The 20,349-nt window shown below is 37.5% G+C and overlaps 1 protein-coding gene and 1 non-coding gene across 7 annotated transcripts; one reads left to right on the forward strand and one right to left on the reverse strand.

Annotated features, from left to right (window-relative positions):
- Nucleotides 1-1,575: 1,575 nt before the first annotated feature.
- TRNAW-CCA (transfer RNA tryptophan (anticodon CCA)) lies at nt 1,576-1,647 on the reverse strand. Its single transcript has one exon. It is a non-coding gene; the product is annotated as a tRNA-Trp (tRNA).
- Nucleotides 1,648-2,902: 1,255 nt separating this feature from the next.
- Nucleotides 2,903-20,334, forward strand: SNL4 (SIN3-like 4). Of its 6 annotated transcripts, XM_089148593.1 has the most exons (24): nt 2,903-3,110; nt 3,212-3,482; nt 3,985-4,140; nt 4,242-4,425; nt 4,508-4,606; nt 4,747-4,908; nt 5,024-5,348; nt 6,960-7,096; nt 8,554-8,629; nt 8,717-8,746; nt 8,929-9,173; nt 9,275-9,429; nt 9,875-10,002; nt 10,115-10,369; nt 11,741-12,439; nt 12,589-12,680; nt 17,702-18,346; nt 18,430-18,530; nt 18,622-18,760; nt 18,837-18,989; nt 19,102-19,265; nt 19,351-19,462; nt 19,535-19,709; nt 19,994-20,334. In XM_089148593.1, exons 2-23 carry the CDS (start codon nt 3,409-3,411, stop codon nt 19,697-19,699), a joined length of 4,296 nt encoding a protein of 1,431 aa, XP_089004719.1. In that variant the 5' UTR covers nt 2,903-3,110; nt 3,212-3,408; the 3' UTR covers nt 19,700-19,709; nt 19,994-20,334. The 6 variants fall into 6 exon arrangements, with proteins under 6 accessions (XP_089004719.1, XP_089004720.1, XP_089004722.1 ...); XM_089148594.1 differs by having other exon boundaries at nt 2,903-3,482; nt 19,535-19,713; XM_089148596.1 differs by having other exon boundaries at nt 2,903-3,482; nt 19,535-19,713; nt 20,073-20,334.
- Nucleotides 20,335-20,349: the final 15 nt, after the last annotated feature.

The raw sequence follows: 20,349 nt of genomic DNA on the forward strand, positions 1-20,349 counted from the left end.
GGGAAGACTTGTTTTAAGATTTGGAATGGAATGTGGATTTTAGAGTTCAATGGGAGTTCTTTTAGTTTCACATATATTTTTTTGGTGGGTTGTCTTTTGATTTCAATCTATTATGAGATGACAACCTAGCATTCTCTATAGGAGATATGATTGGGGTTTGATGTATCCAAAAATTGATCAATCCCTCCTTAATGCATACCTACAAACAAATATTAGATGTGGGCCGATTCAATGGTCGGGAATGGTCGGGAAGCCACATTCGAAGGTTAAGTCAATAATGGATCACTACAAAGCTATGGCTAGTTGCATAACTTAATTGAATAACGATAATGGAGAGAAACAATTTAGATACCTTTGATTTAGGTGATACTTTAGTTTATATAGATTTCACCTCTTATTCTTGGTCATCATATTTATTTGTAATCTTTCTTTGAAGCCGTCCGATTGTAGAGTTTTTCTCCTTTTATCTAAGTCATTTATTGATTTCATGTAAGACACGATCGCATATCCCGAGTTTGACGGGAACATGTTTCTTTGTATAACTGTTGGGTTTCTTCACGCTTACGACACCCCTAGTTTAGCTCTCAAGCCGGTCCTGACTGGAGTTTCTTAACCGATCACGATTAGATCCGGTTGGCTGTTATTTTACACTTACCAGTGTTACATATAGATTTTGGAAGAGGTTTTAAAAGGGATCAAAGTCAAGAGTAAAACTGATTGCAGGCTTGCACCACGCCAAGGAGAGGTATTGTGATGAAGGAATAAACAGGGGAGCTGTTGCTGGCCTATGGCATGTTCAGCCAGTAGACAACCTTTCTCTTTCTCCTTCCAAGTGGGTGTTTTATGTTTATGTGTGCTATTCATGGATGCTTCTATTACACATCCTTAGGTGACTAGAATCTGACCATATCTTCATAGTTAGTGCATGTCTTCCATGGGGATTGTATCTTTATTATATTCTATTTCAGTGGCTTAGATGCATTTTAGAGTGGTAGAGATCCATGCTTATCAGTGAAGAGGTCAAAGGTTCGACCGTTACAGATAGCGTCTACCCATTGTGAAGAAAAACTTTGAATACTCTCCTACCTAAATTTAATTTATACGATAAAACATTTACGAGGTTGATTTTTATTTAATTTGTATGGTAGCTTAAATGATGACTCATCAAGCAATGTGTACCAACCAATTTTGAATATTTTGGATAATGCAATGCAAGATTAGCGGTTAACTTTCATAGCTTTTGTGGAGGTAACGCCTCCTATCACCCAAGTCTATCTCTTCAAATCAATCATCTTCTAACTATATTGATTCCAATCACCTATATTTTTTCTTCAACGCCATGAGAATTTGATTCAAGACTTTTTGATTTCCCTTCTGTTATTTCCTCTGGCTTTCATCTGGAGCTCTTTCAATGATTTTCTGCTTGACCAAAAAAGGAAAAAAAAAAAATTCACAACTCTATAAAGGCTCTATGGCTGAAAAGCCCATTGCAAGGCCCAACAGTACAGCACTACAGCCCAAGCTTCATTCTGAAAGCTTCAAAAAAACGGAAAAAATATTTGTAACTATAGGTTTTGAACCCGACGTGAATCGAACACGCAACCTTCTGATCTGGAGTCAGACGCGCTACCATTGCGCCACGGATCCGATGATTATTTAAAAGCCTATGTTTATCTATTTTATCTTAATCAGAATGCTGTTTCGGAGGATGTTTTAGACATCTAAAATCACAAACTCATTGTTCCGAATGCACATCAGATCTTCAACTGAAACACCCCCAGTACTAGTGGGAGAAAGAGCATCATCAACCATTAAACATCTCAAGTCTTATTTTTTCGGAAAGTAACTTTGTTTTTTTATTTTCAAGCATGATAATAGTGTTATTGACCCTTGAATGACTTCATCTATAACGAGGAGGATGTCTTGACAACACTCCACTCCTAGGTTTCAAGTTATGACAAATTATCAATTTTATTAGTGCTACAAGCCTATAACTATGATTGGGTAAAGGTGTTGAAATTTAGAAATTCTGTAAATTGTAAATCCATTATAAATATGGTATGATTTTTCTTACTCATAAAAAAGAAGAAGAGGACAAGTGACCATTTTAAGGTAAAACAACTGCATGTATTTTATTGTTATAGTATAATTTTACTTAAAAAATCTTGGATAAATCAATGGAGGGTTAGTGAAATGGTTACAAAACTTGTTTCTTAGTGGTGAAGTCGTGGATTTAACTTGCCAATGGCATATTTCATTATATATAAAAAAAACAAGGCCTTCGAAACCCAAAAAAGAAAAAAAAGAAAAAAACCTTTAGACAATATCATCATCCAGTCCAATTGTCCGTATAGAACCGGATCCGACCGTAAAAACTTGCAAAGGATTTGAAACCATAAAAAAAAAAAAAAGACTTAAAAAGGATTAGAAAACCCAGAAAATACCAGATCCAAGGAGGGTTGAAGAGCTCTACAAGCTTTCTAGTCGAGGCCTTACTATTGACTTGGTTCAACCTCGCATGGGTGGTCCACTATCTGAAAATTGGACCGGACACAGTTGTAATCTAAAATCCAAGATAGAAAGTAATAATATATATATATATATATTTGAAATTAAATCGCCAGTTGTATTAACACGTTGGATTGGAATCCACTTGTAAAACTATGGGAACCTATTTCCTAACATTAATCTAATGGTCAAATTGACTACTTGCAGTCAAGGATCCAAAAGCAACATTGACCGTCCGATGCGAACCCTAATGTCAAATACGACAAACTCTAAAATGGTAGGAGAAAATATGCAAGGTTCCTCGGTTATGCCGGTTTAACCGGTTATAACCGGTTAATAACGCCCCTGGTTTGGCTAGGGATCGGATATGGGACGTGAAGTTGGTTCGGTATGGTCCAGACCCGTTAGCATTCTTCATTTCTTTGTTCTGAATTCCTATGCTCTATTCGTTTATCTTCCTTCTTAGCTTCCTGTGTTTGTGTTTTGTAATACCGAATGCAAATTACCTCTTCGAAGTCTCCCCTGACAAGTCTATAGATTTCCTCAGATAGCTTCGAGCTTCTCCTTCAGGCGTAACTGAAAGATCTTCTGTGTTGTTATCTGTAATGTTTGTTTTCTCGTGTATTTCTTTTTAAAAGAAATTTATATACTGAATTTTTACTGTTCCTTCTTAATAAGAAATCATTTTCCTATCCCCTTGAAGGTGATCTCTTCTGTGGTTCCAATTGAATTCTTCAAGAGTAGATCTACTCCTGGGATTCTGTTAAGTATTCAGGAAGAAGGAGTTGGGTTCTTTATTTATTTTTGGGCGTTAATCGCCTCAATTTTTAGGGTAGAGAAGAGAAAAGAAAAGAAAAAAGGAGCATGGTTGGCTGAGGAGGAGGAGGAGCTCTTACGAAAATGAAAAGGGCTAGAGAAGATGGATTCATCAGCACTCAACTTAAACGGCCGCCTGGTTCTTCCCGAGGAGAAGCGTAAGTTTCTTATCTCTCTTTAATTTCTTGTTATTGCATAGTTTTGTCATTCTGTTGGTGCTTCCATACTTTGTCTTTTCGAGTATCGTTTTTCCTGATAATGAGATTGAAGCTTTTAATAGTATGACTATTTCTTCTGTTCGTATTCGTCTCTGTGTCATAGTTTGTTGAATCTACGAAGTTGTGATTTTTACCTTACTTTCTTTTGGTATGCTCTGCCCACTTCCTCTTTTCCTTTTAGTTCCTGGTGGATTTGGTAGGGGGTTGTGCGGAGGTTGGTTCTGAAACGAAGCTCTATCGATCGGAAGTTTCATAAATCGGCTTTACTAAAGATAAACAGATTTATTTTTTATAAGCGCAATCTGATATCTAACCTTGGGTGGGATACCTTGCACTTGATTAAATGTTTTGGTACTGCTAGAAATTTGTGTTTCAGTCATTATTCTATTGAAATATTATCGAATTTTACTTAGAATAATTTTCTCTTCTTCATGTGATTAAGTTCTGGACAACCTCAAATGAATGGAGGAGGAGGTGCGCAGAAACTAACCACCAACGATGCTTTGGCCTATCTCAAATCTGTGAAGGACATATTTCAAGACAACAGGGAGAAATATGACGAGTTCTTGGAAGTCATGAAGGATTTTAAGGCCCAAAGGTTTGATCATTTTGCTCATCCTGTTTTTAGGGTTTCTGAGAGTTATTTATGGCATATGGTCGAACATTGCTAATCTCGTTCTTATCAACTTCTGGTTGCAGAATTGACACAACCGGAGTTATAGCAAGGGTGAAAGACTTATTCAAAGGGCACAGAGACCTAATATTGGGCTTCAATACCTTTTTACCCAAGGGATATGAGATCACCCTCCCACTTGAGGATGAACCTCATCCAAAGAAGCCTGTTGAATTTGAAGAAGCTATCAATTTTGTAAACAAAATAAAGGTGTGATTGCTGTCTTACTGTTGAACTTTGGGACTTTTAGACCTCTTCGTTTTATTATTTTTCTAATGCTTGGTGCTCGCAGACGCGGTTCCAAAATGACGATCGTGTGTACAAATTATTCTTAGATATTTTGAACATGTACCGGAAGGAGAATAAATCCATCACAGAGGTCTATCAAGAGGTATATTTTCAGCTCCTTTTGTGTCTACTGTTTCAGTTCCATTTTGACTATGTTCTATCTTTCTCTACTCTTCTGTTTGGATGCACTCTTTTCTTGGAGCTGTTTGAGTATTATTAGTTAATTATACTACGTCTTTGTAGGTAGCTGCCCTTTTTCGTGATCATCCAGATTTGCTTGAGGAGTTCACACATTTCCTACCTGATTCTTCTGGAACAGCCCTGCACCAGCATGCTCCATCAGGCAGAAATTCTTTCCAGCGAAGCTCTGGTATGCCTACATTGCGGCAAATCCATGGGGAAAAGGTAATTGTGTCTTTCCTTTTGATTCTCTACTGGTTGCATGTACTTTTCCTTCTGGGAATTTTTTCCCTTATCAAGTCTTAAGCTAACCTCCTGCATATATCCACTGTTACCCCAGAAGTCCCATGCAGATCGTGATCTCAGTGTTGACCGTCCTGATCCTGAATATGACAAACTACTAATGAAAGTGGATAAGGACCAGAGGAAGCGTATTGAAAAGGAGAAGGAACGAAAAGAAGATAGGAAAGACCGTGATCGGGATGACAAGGACATTGAGCATGACAGTCATAGGGAGTTTGGCATACAGCGTAATCCCCACAAAAGAAAAGCTGGTCGGAGGGTTGAAGATTCTGTTGTTGACCAGTTGCATCCAGGTGGGGAGGGCGTTGAAAACTTTGCACTTCCCCTTTCATCCTCTTATGATGACAAAAATGACTTGAAGAGTGAGTATTGTTTATATACTTAATGCAACCAATATATTATGCAAGTATATATTGTAGGCTATAAATTCTTCTTAATGCAGTATGTTACTCATTTTCTCAGACTTTGAATCATCATCATATCCTTCTGTTGTTATTCCTTATTTATACTTTGAAGTGTATAGATATTTCAGATCACATACTGAATGTCTTCAGGGGATTATTTTTATTTGTCTCTTGATAATTATGTGAGAGTTCTATGTCTTGGTGGGTAAGGCTGCGTGAGAAAATTGCCTCCCCGGACTCTGCTCATGGAATCCTTCAGCTTGGGATTTTGCCCTTTTTTCTATGTCTTGGTGATGAATAACAAAGTTTAGGAGCCACTGGCAATATGTTTTGTTTCTATGCCTCTAGTTTTGTATTTTGTCTGTGTAAGGTGAAGCAAGGCAGTCAAGGGGTGTAAAAACATAAGCGACACCAACCAATGTGCCCCAGAGAAACCGCCTGATGCCTATGCAATGTGTTGAGACTTTGTGCTAAAGTGTTGTACTTTCCATACAAACTTCTCTTAATTATTTATGGACTTTCTTTAAGTAGATTATAAGGTGTGCTCTATCATTTCTTGTATCCAACCTTTTAATTGATTTTGTTGCATATGCTTTTGTGGTGTGTTTTTGAACTAGGAACTCTTCAGTTTTCATGGTTGTGTCCTCAGTAACGGACAGTTTTCCTCTCTGAATGTCTTCAGATGATAACTGTTATTTGTCTCTTGATAATTATGGTAGGGTTCTATGCCTGTATTTCATTATCTTGTCTCACTAATTTCGGAGCGATTGTCAAAGTGTTTTGTCATGCGGTAGAGTGTAATTCATTTCCATGCAAATGTCCCTTGATTGTTTATGGATTGTCTGGTGTATAGCTGATAAGAATCTGTCATTATGCTATATTTTCTCCTGTCTCCAACTGTTTAATTGATTTTGCTAAATTTGCTTTTTGTGGGGCCAATTATAGGAATGAAAAACTCTTTAGTTTTCATGATTGCATATTCAGTAACAAAACAATCTCTCTCTCTCTCTCTCACACACACACATATATATATATATATAATGTTGATTGTGTGGAATTCTTTGATATTCTACTAGTGAATATTTAGCTAATGATACAATATTTTTTATTGGCTCAATGTTATCCAGGTGTATACAGCCAATAATTCCTTTTCTGTGAAAAAGTCAAGGAGTAATTCATTTCTATGCAAATGTCCCTTGATTGTTTATGGATTGTCTGGTGTATAGCTGATAAGAATCTGTCATTCTGCTATATTTTCTCCTGTCTCCAACCGTTTAATTGATTTTGCTACATTTGCTTTTTGTGGGGCCAATTATAGGAATGAAAAACTCTTTAGTTTTCATGATTGCATATTCAGTAACAAAACAACTCTCTCTCTCTCTCACACACACACATATATATATATATATATATATATATATATATATATATATATATATATATATATATATATATATATATATATATATATATATATATATAATGTTGATTGTGTGGAATTCTTTGATATTCTACTAGTGAATATTTAGCTAATGATACAATATTTTTTATTGGCTCAATGTTATCCAGGTGTATACAGCCAAGAATTCCTTTTCTGTGAAAAAGTCAAGGAGAAATTGCGGAATCCAAATGATTACCAAGAATTCTTGAAGTGCCTCAACATATATAGCACAGAAATAATCACCAGATCGGAGTTGCAAAGTTTGGTATGCCTCATCTCCTCTTAGTGTTTTGTTTCCTTATCTTGTCCCTTTAAGGCAGCTGCCCTTGTTTTCTAGCCATTAAGCAAGAAATATGAAATATAATTTGCTAATACTTATTTTAATAAGCACATGGTCTGCTATCCGTATATCTTCTTTTGTAGGTATAATAAAATTATGACATTTTTGACATTACAAGTTTACAACATGTACACATTACTATAAAATACCAATTTCTAGTTGATAATGTCCAACTCAAATTCGAAATACAAGGTTGTTAATTAAGATTTGAGTTCGACTGTTCGAGTCTAAGGTTGTTACTTCATGCAAAAGAGTGCCAAAGATTTGAATGAACTTTAGCCTATATCTCCTTTGACCCTGCCAAAGGTTGGGATGGGGGAAGGGGATTTACTAGGTTTTAGTCCTTATAGTTCATTTTGTACTAAAATGAGTAATCTGCAATAGAAAAATATAACTTAAAAAGCTAAACTACAAAAGGTTCAGAGTTGTGCACAGAAACTATAATAGTTGGAGCTGCCTAGTTTAAAGTTTCGGTTAATGGCCAGATTATGCCTTAAGTGTACTAGCGTCTTCACCTTTTCTTCTCAGATGCTGTTGCATTAATATACTGCATGGTCTTTGACCTTTCCTATGTAAAAAATGCAGAAGCCTGGGTATTGAGAAAAAGAAGAATATACTCTTCATGATTTTCTTGCCCTCTTTGATTTACAAAATTTAGTGATAAGCAATGAGAAAGGTGGCATGGCCACGTTCAGTGGAGGCCTGTAGATGCCCCTATACGGTGAAGTGATTTAATTCAGATTGAAGGAATTAGAAGAGCTAGGGACCGACCTAAGATGATCTTAAGACAAGTAGTGAAAAATGATATGCATAGCTTAGGCCTCATATCTAGTATGGCCTCAAACAGAGCTGATTGGAAGGCAAGAATCCTTGTAGCCGACCCCATTTAGTTGGGACAAAGCTGCTTGTTGTTTTTGTAGTAAGAAATGCATAACTAAATAAATTTATCTCAGTTGGGAATGGAATCAACTTGTATGAATTGTAGTCGGTTGCACTACTATTGTTTCTCTCAGAGACCCAAAAAAATAATGAACAGAAGTATTGACAGTGAAATTTTCTCCTTAATTAGTCAAAATATCATTCACATATTTTCTTAGGATAGGGTGTGAGGTCTAACCTTACTGTGTGTTCCAAATTAATCCCATAATGAAATGATGAGTCAAATCTTAGGTGTAATTGAAATAGTCCGTGTAATTTAATGTCTTTCTCATTTTTATTGCATCTTCTGTTTCCCCTGGTTAAAATTGCAACATCTTTCAAAGTTCTACATTCCATAAATCTTGAAAAGTATGTTAGTAAATAGTAATAGTTACTTCTGCTTCTACATTCCAGTTCAGTGTTTTTTTTCCCTTCTTTTTCTCTGACATTCTTTCTCTTTTCAGATCAGCGATTTACTTGGAAAATATCCAGATCTAATGGAAGGGTTCAATGATTTTTTGACTCGATGTGAAAAGATAGGTAATGTTTGGAATTCACCATGTTCTGGGCTATGTACTCTACATTCAGATAAGGTTTAACCGTTTCCAATCGTGGCTTTTCTTGCAGATGGGTTTCTTGCTGAAGTTATTAGCAAAAGTATGTGAAAATGTTGTTTTTTTCTTTTTGCATCCTATAATAATGGATTCTTATTGAGTGGCATGTTCATGCGATTTTGTTAAGATGCCTTAGTAAACCATTTATTTCGTCACATATTTAGGCATCTGGCACATACTCTTTGATGATCCTTATATAATATGTACAACTTTTCATTCTTGCAGAGCCTTTTTGGAACGAAGGACATCTACCAAGGCCTGTGAAGGTTGAGGACAGGGATAAAGAGCGTGAGCGTGAAGACCGTGAAAGGGAAAGGGATAAAGAAAGGGAAAGACTTGACAAAAATGTTGCAAGTAACAAGGTTCCATCATTTTCAAACAAAGAGAAGCTTAATCATAAACCTATTTCAGAGCTTGACCTCTCTAATTGTCAACGCTGTACTCCCAGTTACCGCCTTCTGCCAAAGAATGTATGGGATCCTTACTCAGGGATAATACTTTATTTTTAGGTTTTCCCACTGTGTATCGTGTTTATTGACATATTGATTACTTGATGCCTGTTACTTTGCAGTATCAATTGCCTGCGGCAAGCCAAAGAACAGATCTTGGTGCTCAGGTATTGAATGATAATTGGGTTTCAGTGACTTCAGGAAGTGAGGATTACTCTTTCAAGCACATGCGCAAAAACCAATATGAAGAAAGCTTGTTTAGATGTGAAGATGATAGGTAAAAGTCTAGCTGGAGATTTCTGGCAACACTTCTTCTCCTAGTGGCTTCTGATTTAAATTGCCATCTTGTTTTGGATCTGCATATTTTGTTCCCTACTACTCCCTTTTCATAGGGTTTAAGTTTGTCTAAATTTTTATACCTTATGTGTAGCTTGAAAAATATAAAAAGCATAAATAGGCTCACCCTATTATAAACAAAAGCAAGAGTGTTTTAACTATTAAAATAATGTTTTTTTTTCATCCACATTAGTTACTCAGTGTTTTCGATTTTGTTACTGTTTCTTCTTGTTAATTGATCGCCTGAAACATTTTCCGGCTCGTATAGTTCTCATTGATTTTTCCATGTGTTGTTTCTTTTTGCAATTTGTGATCCCACAACACCCACCCAGGGGGGGAAAAAGGGTTTGTCAGAATCTTTAATCTTTTTGTCATTTTTTTGACAGGTTTGAACTGGACATGCTCTTAGAATCAGTGAATGTGACTACTAAGCGTGTAGAGGAACTATTAGAAAAGATCAATGATAATACAATCAAGCCAGACAGTCCAATTCGGATTGAGGAGCACTTCACAGGTTTGTATATGGATGTTGGTTGAAGGATGGTATCATGGATGCATTATCACAATGCCATTTGAGCTTTATTAATATTGTTTCTGGATTTGCTTCTGTGTGTTTCTTCTTGTAGCCCTCAATCTAAGGTGCATTGAACGTCTATATGGTGACCATGGTTTGGATGTGATGGATGTGTTAAGAAAGAATGCTTCACTTTCATTGCCGGTTATATTAACTCGGCTGAAGCAGAAACAAGAGGAGTGGACAAGGTGTCGTGCAGAATTCAATAAGGTGTGGGCTGAAATTTATACAAAGAACTATCACAAGTCTCTTGATCATCGTAGTTTCTATTTCAAGCAACAGGATACAAAAAGCTTGAGTACAAAAGGTAAATTAAATTTTGAAATCTTTGTATTTCTATAGATGATGTTCAATGTCAAACACCAGAAACTTTTTAAGTTTGTCATGTTATCAATAACATTATTACTACAGAAGGGTCAAATTGTGATAGCACTCGTATTTATGCCATCAAAGTTGACTTATTCTACAGTTAGCAAGTTTGCAAACATATATGCTCAGAAAAATATGTTATTATTAGATGATATTACAACATTATATCCTTAGAAACTTGGGTACTCATCTTGTATAAAAGTTGAATTCAGTTGTATGAGAACATAACTGAAATACAGTTTAATGATGTGTCAGTTGAGTTGGACTGTCACAATCTGTCACCGTTAGTTTGATTAGCCTTAAAGCTTGTGGTTTGATTTATCTTTAATGCTTTCCTGCACACCCTATATGAAACCCTAAAAAATCATAGGGTAAATTGTAGTTCTGCAGGCATTATCCCATCCGTAATGTTGCAGAACTGCAGGTGCCTGATTTTGAGGTGCTTGGGTGTATGGCATGGCCAACCTAAACAGTTCAATGGACAGGCTTTTTTGGGTATGCCTGGAATTTCCACATTTAAATATTTTGATCCAACCAACTTATCTTCTGGCTCACCATTCATTGGATTTCTCTTCTTTTGCATTGCTGTTAATTCATTTTACTCCAATGTGGCTTTGAAACCATTTTTTAAACCTTGTTTTGCCACCTGGAAACCTTGTCAGGCTAGAAATTTACAAATTGTTGGAATTGCAAAGCCTACTTGTATATTTTTCTTTTCTTTTTGGCGGGGTCAGTGGTTTTTTTCCCTTGGGGGGGGGGGGGTAGGTATTTGTATGTTGGTGGAGGCTAACTTCCATGGCGCACTTATGAGATGTGAATCAACAATCATGCTAGTATTCTGCTACCATCTTCCTATGATGTATGTAGACCGGGCCAACAGGGACCGAAAAGGCTAAAAAGAGCACCACCGCGGTCCCGCCCCAAGGCGCCCCAATTCCAAAACAGCCCCCCCCCTTATGCCGCCCAAAATACGCCCCAACGAATAGGTTTCAAAGAACCGCGAAGGACCTCAAAGTAACCGAATGTTATGACCTCAATCTAATCTTAAAAGTAACCAACAATAGGACCTGAATCTCAATCGTCTCCTATATTTAGGGTTTCTCCGCGAGTGTAGACTTGTGATTCTAGGGACCTATCAGTTATTTTTAATTTCAATATGGTTTTAGAATCCAAATTGAACAGTGATGCTTGAAATTTTCCATGTGGTTTCAGTTGAGGCCTTGATTCCATATATATGCTTTGTCATAGCTTATTCTCTTTCATTCTAATGATTCATGGTTTTTTTACTTCTATAACAATATCTCTACAGCCTTGTTGGCTGAGGTAAAGGAAATCAATGAGAAGAAGCGCAAAGAGGACGATGTTCTTCTTGCTATTGCTGCTGGTAACAGGCAACCTATAATTCCAAATCTGGAATTTGAGTACTCTGATCCAGAAATTCACGAGGACTTGTATCAACTCATAAAATATTCATGTGGAGAGGTCTGCACAACAACAGAACAGTTGGATAAAGTCATGAGGATTTGGACAACCTTCTTGGAGCCCATGTTAGGTATTCCTTCTCATCCTCAGGGTGCAGAGGACACTGAAGATGTTGTGAAGGCTAAGAATCGTGCAGTCAAGAATCGTGGAACAAGCATAGTGGAAAGTGATGGTAGTCCTCATGCTGATGCCCCTGCTGCTAATTCAAAGCAATCAAAGACTTCCAGAAATAGGGATGGTAGTGTGCCACCCGAACAAGGAAGTAATGGCAGGGCTAGGTTGGAAAATGGAGATGCCATGGTTAAAGAAGATGGTTTAAATGATGGAGATCATGTTCGCCATCGAAGTGACAATCTCTCTAGTACCTCTCAGCAAGGGAAAGTGCAGACTAACATCTCTATGGGTGAGGAAATGTCTGGAGTCAACACCAATGCAACTTCTAATGATCGGTTGACCGATTCTAACTTGTCACTTGCTAATAGAACAGAACAAAGTCATGGTAGAGCCAATGTTGAAATTACACCAGGTTTGTGGTTTGGTCTCTAAATTAATTTATTTCAATCTTCAGTATGTTTTTTTCGTGAGATTGTTCAGTTAGCTTCGTGATTTCACTTTCTTTCCTTGGGCTTTGAATTCATAGCATGGGTACTGAGATATATACATGCTTCATTGAAGGATTAAGCACCACACCTTCAAGGCCTGGTCATGCTGTTACTGACGGCGGGCATGAGTCTCGGCTTACAAGTGAAATTTTACCTTCATCAGAGGTATTATTATCAATCTTAATTAGATTAAAATCAATTTTATGGGGGAAGTAATTGTATACTTGATAGATCTGTTGTCTTGCTTGGCAATTATGTTAAAGAACTAAATCTGTGGCTACATGGAAACGGATGATCTGGCCTTGTGCATTTCCACTGAAAAATTCAATGTTTCATATGTCTCTGCTGGTGTCATTTTAGGATATTATGATTAGGTGGGTGGAGGGGGTTGTTTAGTTCTCACAATTTGCAGTTGTGGCTAGTGGAGACTGACAAACAGTTGACGTGATTGCAGTTTGTCTGAAACTGGTGGAAATTAGTTCAACATTAGTCTCTGGTGATGGTTGGAGGCTTCTAAAAGTAACTCTGATGTAACCCAGAAATACTGGGCCTGTCTTAATAGAACCAGCAGTACTTCGGGTTTAATCTTACTGTTTTAGGACTGAATTCAGTCAACACTTTTAAGACAGCAGCTAAGTACTCTCCAGTATACCCTGCGGCTTAGGGTTCTAAGCTGAATAAGGATTTCAGAATTCTGTAATCTGGTTTTCTCATGTGGACTGCAGCTTTAATTGACCAAGTATAACCTGTGATTGATTTTGTTTGACTTCCAAACCTTGAAGATATGAGTTGGGAAGTCAAGGGTCAAGTGGGGAAGGGTTTTAGGGTTTGGTCAGACTAGGTTTAGGTCTGAAAACAACAACAAATAATTCTGTTATAACCATTGTACAAAATTCGATCGAAATTTCTCATTTTGAGAACCTCGAAACGAAACCTTGGGGGAGCAAAAAAGTCCCAGGTTTTGATCGACAAAACCATGTGAAACTGGGAAATTCCCCCCAACTGGGTCAAAACCTGGTTCAACCTGGCTGGATCAGCCGGTTCATGATAACAAATTCGAGGGAAACTTGGGAAATTTCGTGGAAACCTAGGATTTTTTCCTGCAAGTTTCTTGGTTTTTCCAAATTTTTTATTTTTTTCTTTCTTTTATGTTTCCCCAAGTTTCATGGGATGTTTGTGGTTGTTGATCGGATGAGAGGATGTTACATACACATTTACTACTCTGCTCATGGGATGAATCCACTGAGGCAATCCTCTTGGCACGGAGGTGTACTTCCCTTTTATTGTCAGTTACTTTGTATTTGATGTTTTGATCTTAAAAGTTATATATTGAATGTTTTGTACTTAAGTAATTAAGTTTATAGTTTACTTCTCAGAAAACTCTATATTGATGTTATGTACATTGAATGACATATCTACATTGATTTTTTTAGCAAAATGCGTGTGCCAATGTGTTCTTTATACTCTGATTAGCTTAAATGCAAAGTCCCACCCCAAAATACTCTTTAAAACTTGTCAAAACTTGATGTCGAAACGTGCATGAAAAAGTCCCTAGTTTCCTTGAAATTTCTCAAGTTTCTACCGAAGTTTCCCATTTTCAATTGGTTGAAACTTGAGTTTCCCCTCGAATTTATTTCTATGGTTATAACATATTTGAATTTGCATAATTATTCTTCAAGGTTAGGTTTCTTAAAATTAGGGTTGTTTACAATTCTAGGATTTCTAGGGTTAGTGTTAGGCTTAGGGCCAGAGTCGAACTTAGAGAGGGGATTGGAGAAGGTTATTCCAGAAGGATTTGGTTTTGGTCAAGAGGTTGCTGAAATATAGGGTTTTGAAGGAGGTAGGGATTCTAGGGTTTAGGTAAAGAAGATGAAGTGCAGGAAATTTCTGCAACTAAGAAGGATGGGGCCCATGGGGATGTGTTAAGTTAAGAATAGGCCTGGAAATGGATAGCTGAAATCCACCACCAAATTTACATTCGTTTAAGGGTCTCCGAATCCGAAAATTTTCTTACCGGAAAATATCCGTATCTGTCCGATAAGCAATTGTATTCGGACAATAGCTTACTGGATCTAATAGTATCCGGTTAAATTTTATCCAATTAGAATGAGATGGTTTTTTTCAAAAAAAAAAAAAAGGTGTATATAATATGACTCACATAAACCAGTTGACCCTAATGTTGAACTCGCCCTAAATGCCTAAATTGTTAAATACCTAATATTGTGACCAATTAACTCACCCTAACCCTAAATCCCTCAATCAAAGTACCAAAAACTCATTAGTCGTTCTTCAAGCTTGGGGAAACCCAAATGCCCTAGCTCTCTTCCCTAACTAGTGGCAACCAGGGGTTAGATTTGTCTTTCTACTACTACATCTTCTCCCTCTTTCTTCTTAGATTCAACCCTTGACAACCATGGCTAAAGATCTCTATTGATTTTTCTAGGTTATATTCTTGCAAAGGTTCGGCATTCACAGTTCTGCACAGCTTCCTTTTGATTTTATCATTTTCAAACTCCAGCGATATCCCTCTCTCCCTGTGCTCACAATATCTCCTTACCTGTGCATGCTCTTGGCAAGAAACAAGCCTCATATGTATAAAACATTGAGAACAAGCCTCTGTGTCATGTGAATCCTTTTCTTTTTCAATATTTCATCTGCTCCTGGGGGGAAAGGTCTTCGGCTGGTAAAGCCTTTTGAAGAATGATAGCATCCATTTGTGCAAATCAGACTAATAGAAGGTCTAGTGGGTTAGTTTTCTCTTATTTATTCTTCTTCTTCCTTTTTCATTTCCTTTTATGTGAGTTGGGTTTCTTGAGTTTTGAATTTTTGGGGTTTTCTCTTATTTCGTCGTCTTCTTCCATTCTCATTTCAGTTTCTGTAGTTTTCTGTTGTCAATTGGGTTTCTTGAACTTCGAATTTCTGGGGTTCTCTCATATCTACTTCTACTCTGCATCACCAGAGCCCAGTTCCGGTGGTTGGAAATCAGCAAAAATCGATAGTTATCGATTTTTTACTGGACCAGATAATTATCTGATATTCATTATATTTTCGGATTCAAATTTGGAAACTCTTTGTAAATATCCATCGGATATTGAATCGGAGTTGGATAGTAAATTTGCTTATCGGATTCAAATATAGATAGTGGTGTATCCAAGCCTGATCCATTTACAGGTCTAGTTTAGAAGAGGGAAAAGAGAGGGGGGAGACAGGTGTGATCCTAGGGGAGGGATAATATGGGGTAGGGGGTTGTTGCCATAAGGAAGGGGGAGGGGAGGGAACTGCTACGTGGGGGTTAGAGAGGGGATAGGGTAGGAATGGATGGAGAGGGCTTGGGGAAGGTCTGCACGCACTTGTTGGTGAAGTCCCTTGAAAATCTGCAGAAACTCAGAAACTTCAATGGCTGCCGCAGGTTTAAGGAAGAAGAAACAATATCTGAATTTGCAGAAAATAAGAAAGCTCCCAGAACCCAGGTCATGGGTTCACTCCCACGACTCCCAACTCAAAGTCTTCTCTCAATACTCTTCTTTATTTTATCCATCAAAAACTGCCTTGTTACATGGGGTGGTGGCTCTATTTATAACCATATTACATTGAAGGAAAATAACTAGGACTCAATAAAGAATACCAACTTGAACTCTACTTGGACTCAACTTAGGGAATCCAATTTGGATTAGAATTCCCTATTACAGCTAGACTTAACTTTCTAAACTAGAAAAGGACTCTTAAATAAGAGACCTTAAACTAATACAGCTTGCAAATTAACTCTAAAAAGGAATCCCAGTTGAAATTTTATAACAACTTGGATTCCTACACAGACAAGGACTCTAACCACTTGCCGAATCGAAAAAAAAATAGTAGATGTTGAATCCTAAAATTATTCTGGACTTAAATGAACACTTTTGGACTTCAAAGGGTTAGTAAAATACCACTTTTGTCCCTTATATGGTTTGGCCAGCCCATAGGTGCACCTCTTGGGGTTAGCAAAACTTTGTTTATTTTCTTTGATTTACATTAATATAACAAGGAAGGCCGATACAGCTAGACGGGAAGGAAACTTGGGACATATTTATTCATCATTTGGGGCCTTATCTTCACCCAAAGGTAGGAATTTGTCAGTTTCGAGTCCAAATGAAGCCTGTTATAAATGGACAGAAGTCACTGAAACCACTCTTGGTTTGATGATTCTGGACCTTGGAATATAAAATGGAAATTGTGCAATAAATGGTGGGCTGTCCAATCAAAGCCTTAAAACTGAACAGTTGACTGGAACTAGTTGTTCTCTTTCCATTCAAGGTTCACCTTGCACCATTATCTAAGTCATATGGAAACACTGGGGGAAGAAACTCAACCTTGGTCTTTTTGCCACATATTATAACTATAGGAAGCCAAAATATTGATTTTACAAAGGCATACTGAGTCAGTACCTTAGGGCGCGTTTGATAACGTTCTTAAAAAACGTTTCTGGCGTTCTTCTGTTCTTTGGGAACGGAAGAACGGGTTAGAGGCGTTTGATAAAACGGTTTGTTCTTCTGTTCTTTAAGAACGGACCAGTCAGAAAAGTGTTCTAAAGAACGCTTTTTGCAGAACATAAAAAAGATGTTTTTACCAAAGAACAGAAACAGAAGTGATAAAATTGGTTCAAATTGAAGCCTTAGAACAAGTTTATCAAACACCAACTAATTTTTCAACCCAAAAAGAAAAGAAAAAAACACTAACATATTCTATTTAGTGTTTTAAAAATATTTTCAGAATGGATTTATCAAACGCCCATTTTCAACTAAAGAACGGTCTTTTAGCACAGAAACATAAAAAAACTGTTTTGCATAAGAACTGGTTTCTCAGAACGGAAACGTTACCAAACGCATACTTATATGTTGTTAACCATCTCTAGCTAATATCTGGATGCTCACCGCCAATTCACGAAGCCAAGATTTAACTTCTGATAAGACTATTAAGAGATGCAGTATCTGGTTAGCTGGTCTCCTAGACTGGAAGGCATGGTTTCAGTTAACTCTGAAATGCTGGTGATTGGTTGCACTTAGGTTTCTCCATTCGGTGTTCCTCCTGGGTAAGGTCCATTTATTGGCTAGATTGCCTGCTGTGCATGGTAATGGTTACGATCTATTTTTGTGATTTTTCTCTGTACTTATTATTTTAAATTTTGCATGTATATTTTTGGTTTACAGGGTGGGGATAGTACAAGGCCGGTCATACCAACCAATGTGATGACAGATGGCAACAAAGTATATAAATATCATGAAGAATCTGTGGGACACTTAAAAGTTGAAAGGGAGGAGGGTGAGTTATCCCCTAATGGGGATTTTGAAGAGGATAATTTTGTGGGCTATGGAGGTGGTGGTGTTGATACCTTGTCTAAAGCAAAGGATAGTAATGCAAGCAGGCAGTATCAAGCCAGGAATGGGGAAGACGAAGAAATGTGTTGTGGAGAGGCAGGAGGAGAAAATGATGCCGATGCTGATGATGAAGGTGATGAAAGTGCTCAAAGGTCAACAGAAGACAGTGAGAATGCCTCAGAGGCTGGTGATGTAACAGGCAGCGAGTCTGGTGATGGTGAGTGTTCCCGTGAAGACCATGAAGAGGAGGATGTTGACCATGATGAGAATAAGGCTGAAAGTGAAGGTGAGGCTGAAGGGATGGCCGATGCACATGATGTTGAAGGAGATGGTGCCTTATTGCCATATTCAGAACGCTTCCTATTGACAGTGAAGCCGCTGGCAAAGCATGTGCCTTCAGTGTTGCATGACAAAGAAAAGGATGCTAGAATTTTTTATGGAAATGATTCATTCTATGTGCTTTTCAGGCTTCACCAAGTAGGCAATGTTTTTGTTCTGAAATATCATTCATTTTTAGTCGAATCTTTTCTTGATTTTGTTATTTTGTTTTGATTTGGCAGACACTTTATGAGAGAATACTCTCTGCAAAGATGAATTCATCATCTGCTGAAAGGAAGTGGAGAACTTCTAAGGTTATGAGCCCTCCTGATCACTTTACAAGGTAGTTCAGACTCCACAATTGTAGTTGCTAACCAACTTTAGTGTCAATAGGATTTTAATTAAGATTCTTTTGTCCCCTCCCATGAGTGCAGATTTATGAGTGCGTTGTACAGTTTGCTTGATGGGTCTGCTGATAATACAAAGTTTGAGGATGATTCCCGAGCGATAATTGGAACTCAGTCATATGTGCTATTCACTTTAGATAAATTGATATATAAACTTGTCAAACAGGTAGTTATCTTTATGACTCCGGGTTTTTTATTGTGTATTTTCAAATATGGATTTTAACTTTCGGTTTCTACCACAGCTTCAAACAGTTGCAACTGACGAGATGGACAGTAAGCTTCTTCAACTATATGCGTATGAGAAATCAAGGAAGTTTGGGAGATTTGTTGATTTAGTTTACCATGAAAATGCCCGTGTTCTTCTTCATGATGAGAACATATATCGATTTGAATGTGTAGGTCTTCAGTGGGGTTTTGTATTGACGTAATCTGATAGCTGTTGTGTAGTGAGGAGTGGTGGGGAATAAGATATGCATTGATGAAATTTTTTTTCTTCTTTTGTTGCAGTCATCCAGTCCAACTCGTTTGTCCATCCAGCTGATGGATTATGGGCATGAAAAGCCTGAAGTGACTGCCGTTTCTGTGGACCCTAACTTTGCAGCTTACCTGCAGAATGACTTTCTGGCAGTTCTTCCAGAGAGGAAGGAGAAGCGAGGTGTTTTCCTTGGGAGGTAGATATGACATGTCAACGTTTTCTTTTTCCGTTAAATTGTGTTCATTATTGTAGAAGTATGTTTGATGCTTGTTTCTGTGCAGAAACAAGCGTAAATATGCACATGGTGATGAATTTTCTGTTACATGCAAAGCTATGGATGGAGTAAGAATAGTTAATGGTCTGGAGTGTAAAATAGCTTGCAATTCATCCAAGGTATTTTACTTTACCCAGATGTGTTAGATGCCAGTTTCGGACAAATTTTTTATGAATATATTCCTGTGGCAGGTGTCCTATGTTCTAGACACAGAAGACTTTTTGTTTCGCATGAGAAAGAAAAGGAGTATTCTGTCTGGCAAAAATTCTTCTTGCCATGACCGTGCAACGACCTCGAGTGCATATTCTAGAAAAGTTGAGAGGTTTAACAGATTTCTGTCTAGCTCATTACAATGACGCCAACTGGGTAGGTACAACTTCCAAATGTCTCTTTTTTGGGGGTCCCTGGACAGTGGTCGTCAGCAGGGTAATTTGAGAGTTTGGGCTGGTGATTGGTTGGGTTTTTGTATCTTGGTTTATTTCAATACGAAACCCTGCCCTGTTAAGTATTGGTCAACCTAGATTGACCCCTCCTGAGGCTACCGACTGATATATCTTGCAGTTTTGAAACTGCTTCAGCCTTGGGTTTTTTTCTTAAAGTAGCGAACTTGACCTGAAATCATAATTTATTTATTTTTCCCTTTGGCGCAGGGGGTTGGGAGACATTTTCTTCTTGTCTGAGAAGAATGTTGTTCATGCTTTCTTTGTGGACATGATTTTTCATTTGTAGGTCTCAGTCTGATGCTTGTCGGGAGCCTAATTTTTCCAGCATTGCCAAAGCTTGAAAACGAGTTTTCAGATGGGTGTTTTTGTTTCTTGTTTTCTCATCTCTCTCTAGCCAGCCGAATAACAACAGCCAGAGAATAGGGAATAGCTTGTTAAATATAGAATCTTGTAAGTTCAGTAGCAGCGCTGTGAGCTGCTATTGTGTAAATATGGTTTCGTGGTGATGTAAAACATTAGATGTATCCATTTTTCATTTTATTCATCTACTCCATGTCTTAAAT

The sequence above is a fragment of the Hakea prostrata genome, chromosome 3 (genome assembly GCF_041222555.1).
Source record: "Hakea prostrata isolate BN-2017 chromosome 3, UWA_Hpros_2, whole genome shotgun sequence".
Lineage (NCBI taxonomy): Eukaryota > Viridiplantae > Streptophyta > Magnoliopsida > Proteales > Proteaceae > Hakea > Hakea prostrata.

Coding starts and splice junctions, on each gene's coding strand:
- SNL4 (XM_089148594.1), top strand. CDS start 3,409: ATGAAAAGGGCTAGAGAAGATGGATTCATCAGCACTCAACTTAAACGG. Junction 12,681..17,701: donor AAATTTTACCTTCATCAGAG/GTATTATTATCA, acceptor TTTGGTTTACAG/GGTGGGGATAGTACAAGGCC. Junction 18,990..19,101: donor ACATATATCGATTTGAATGT/GTAGGTCTTCAG, acceptor CTTTTGTTGCAG/TCATCCAGTCCAACTCGTTT.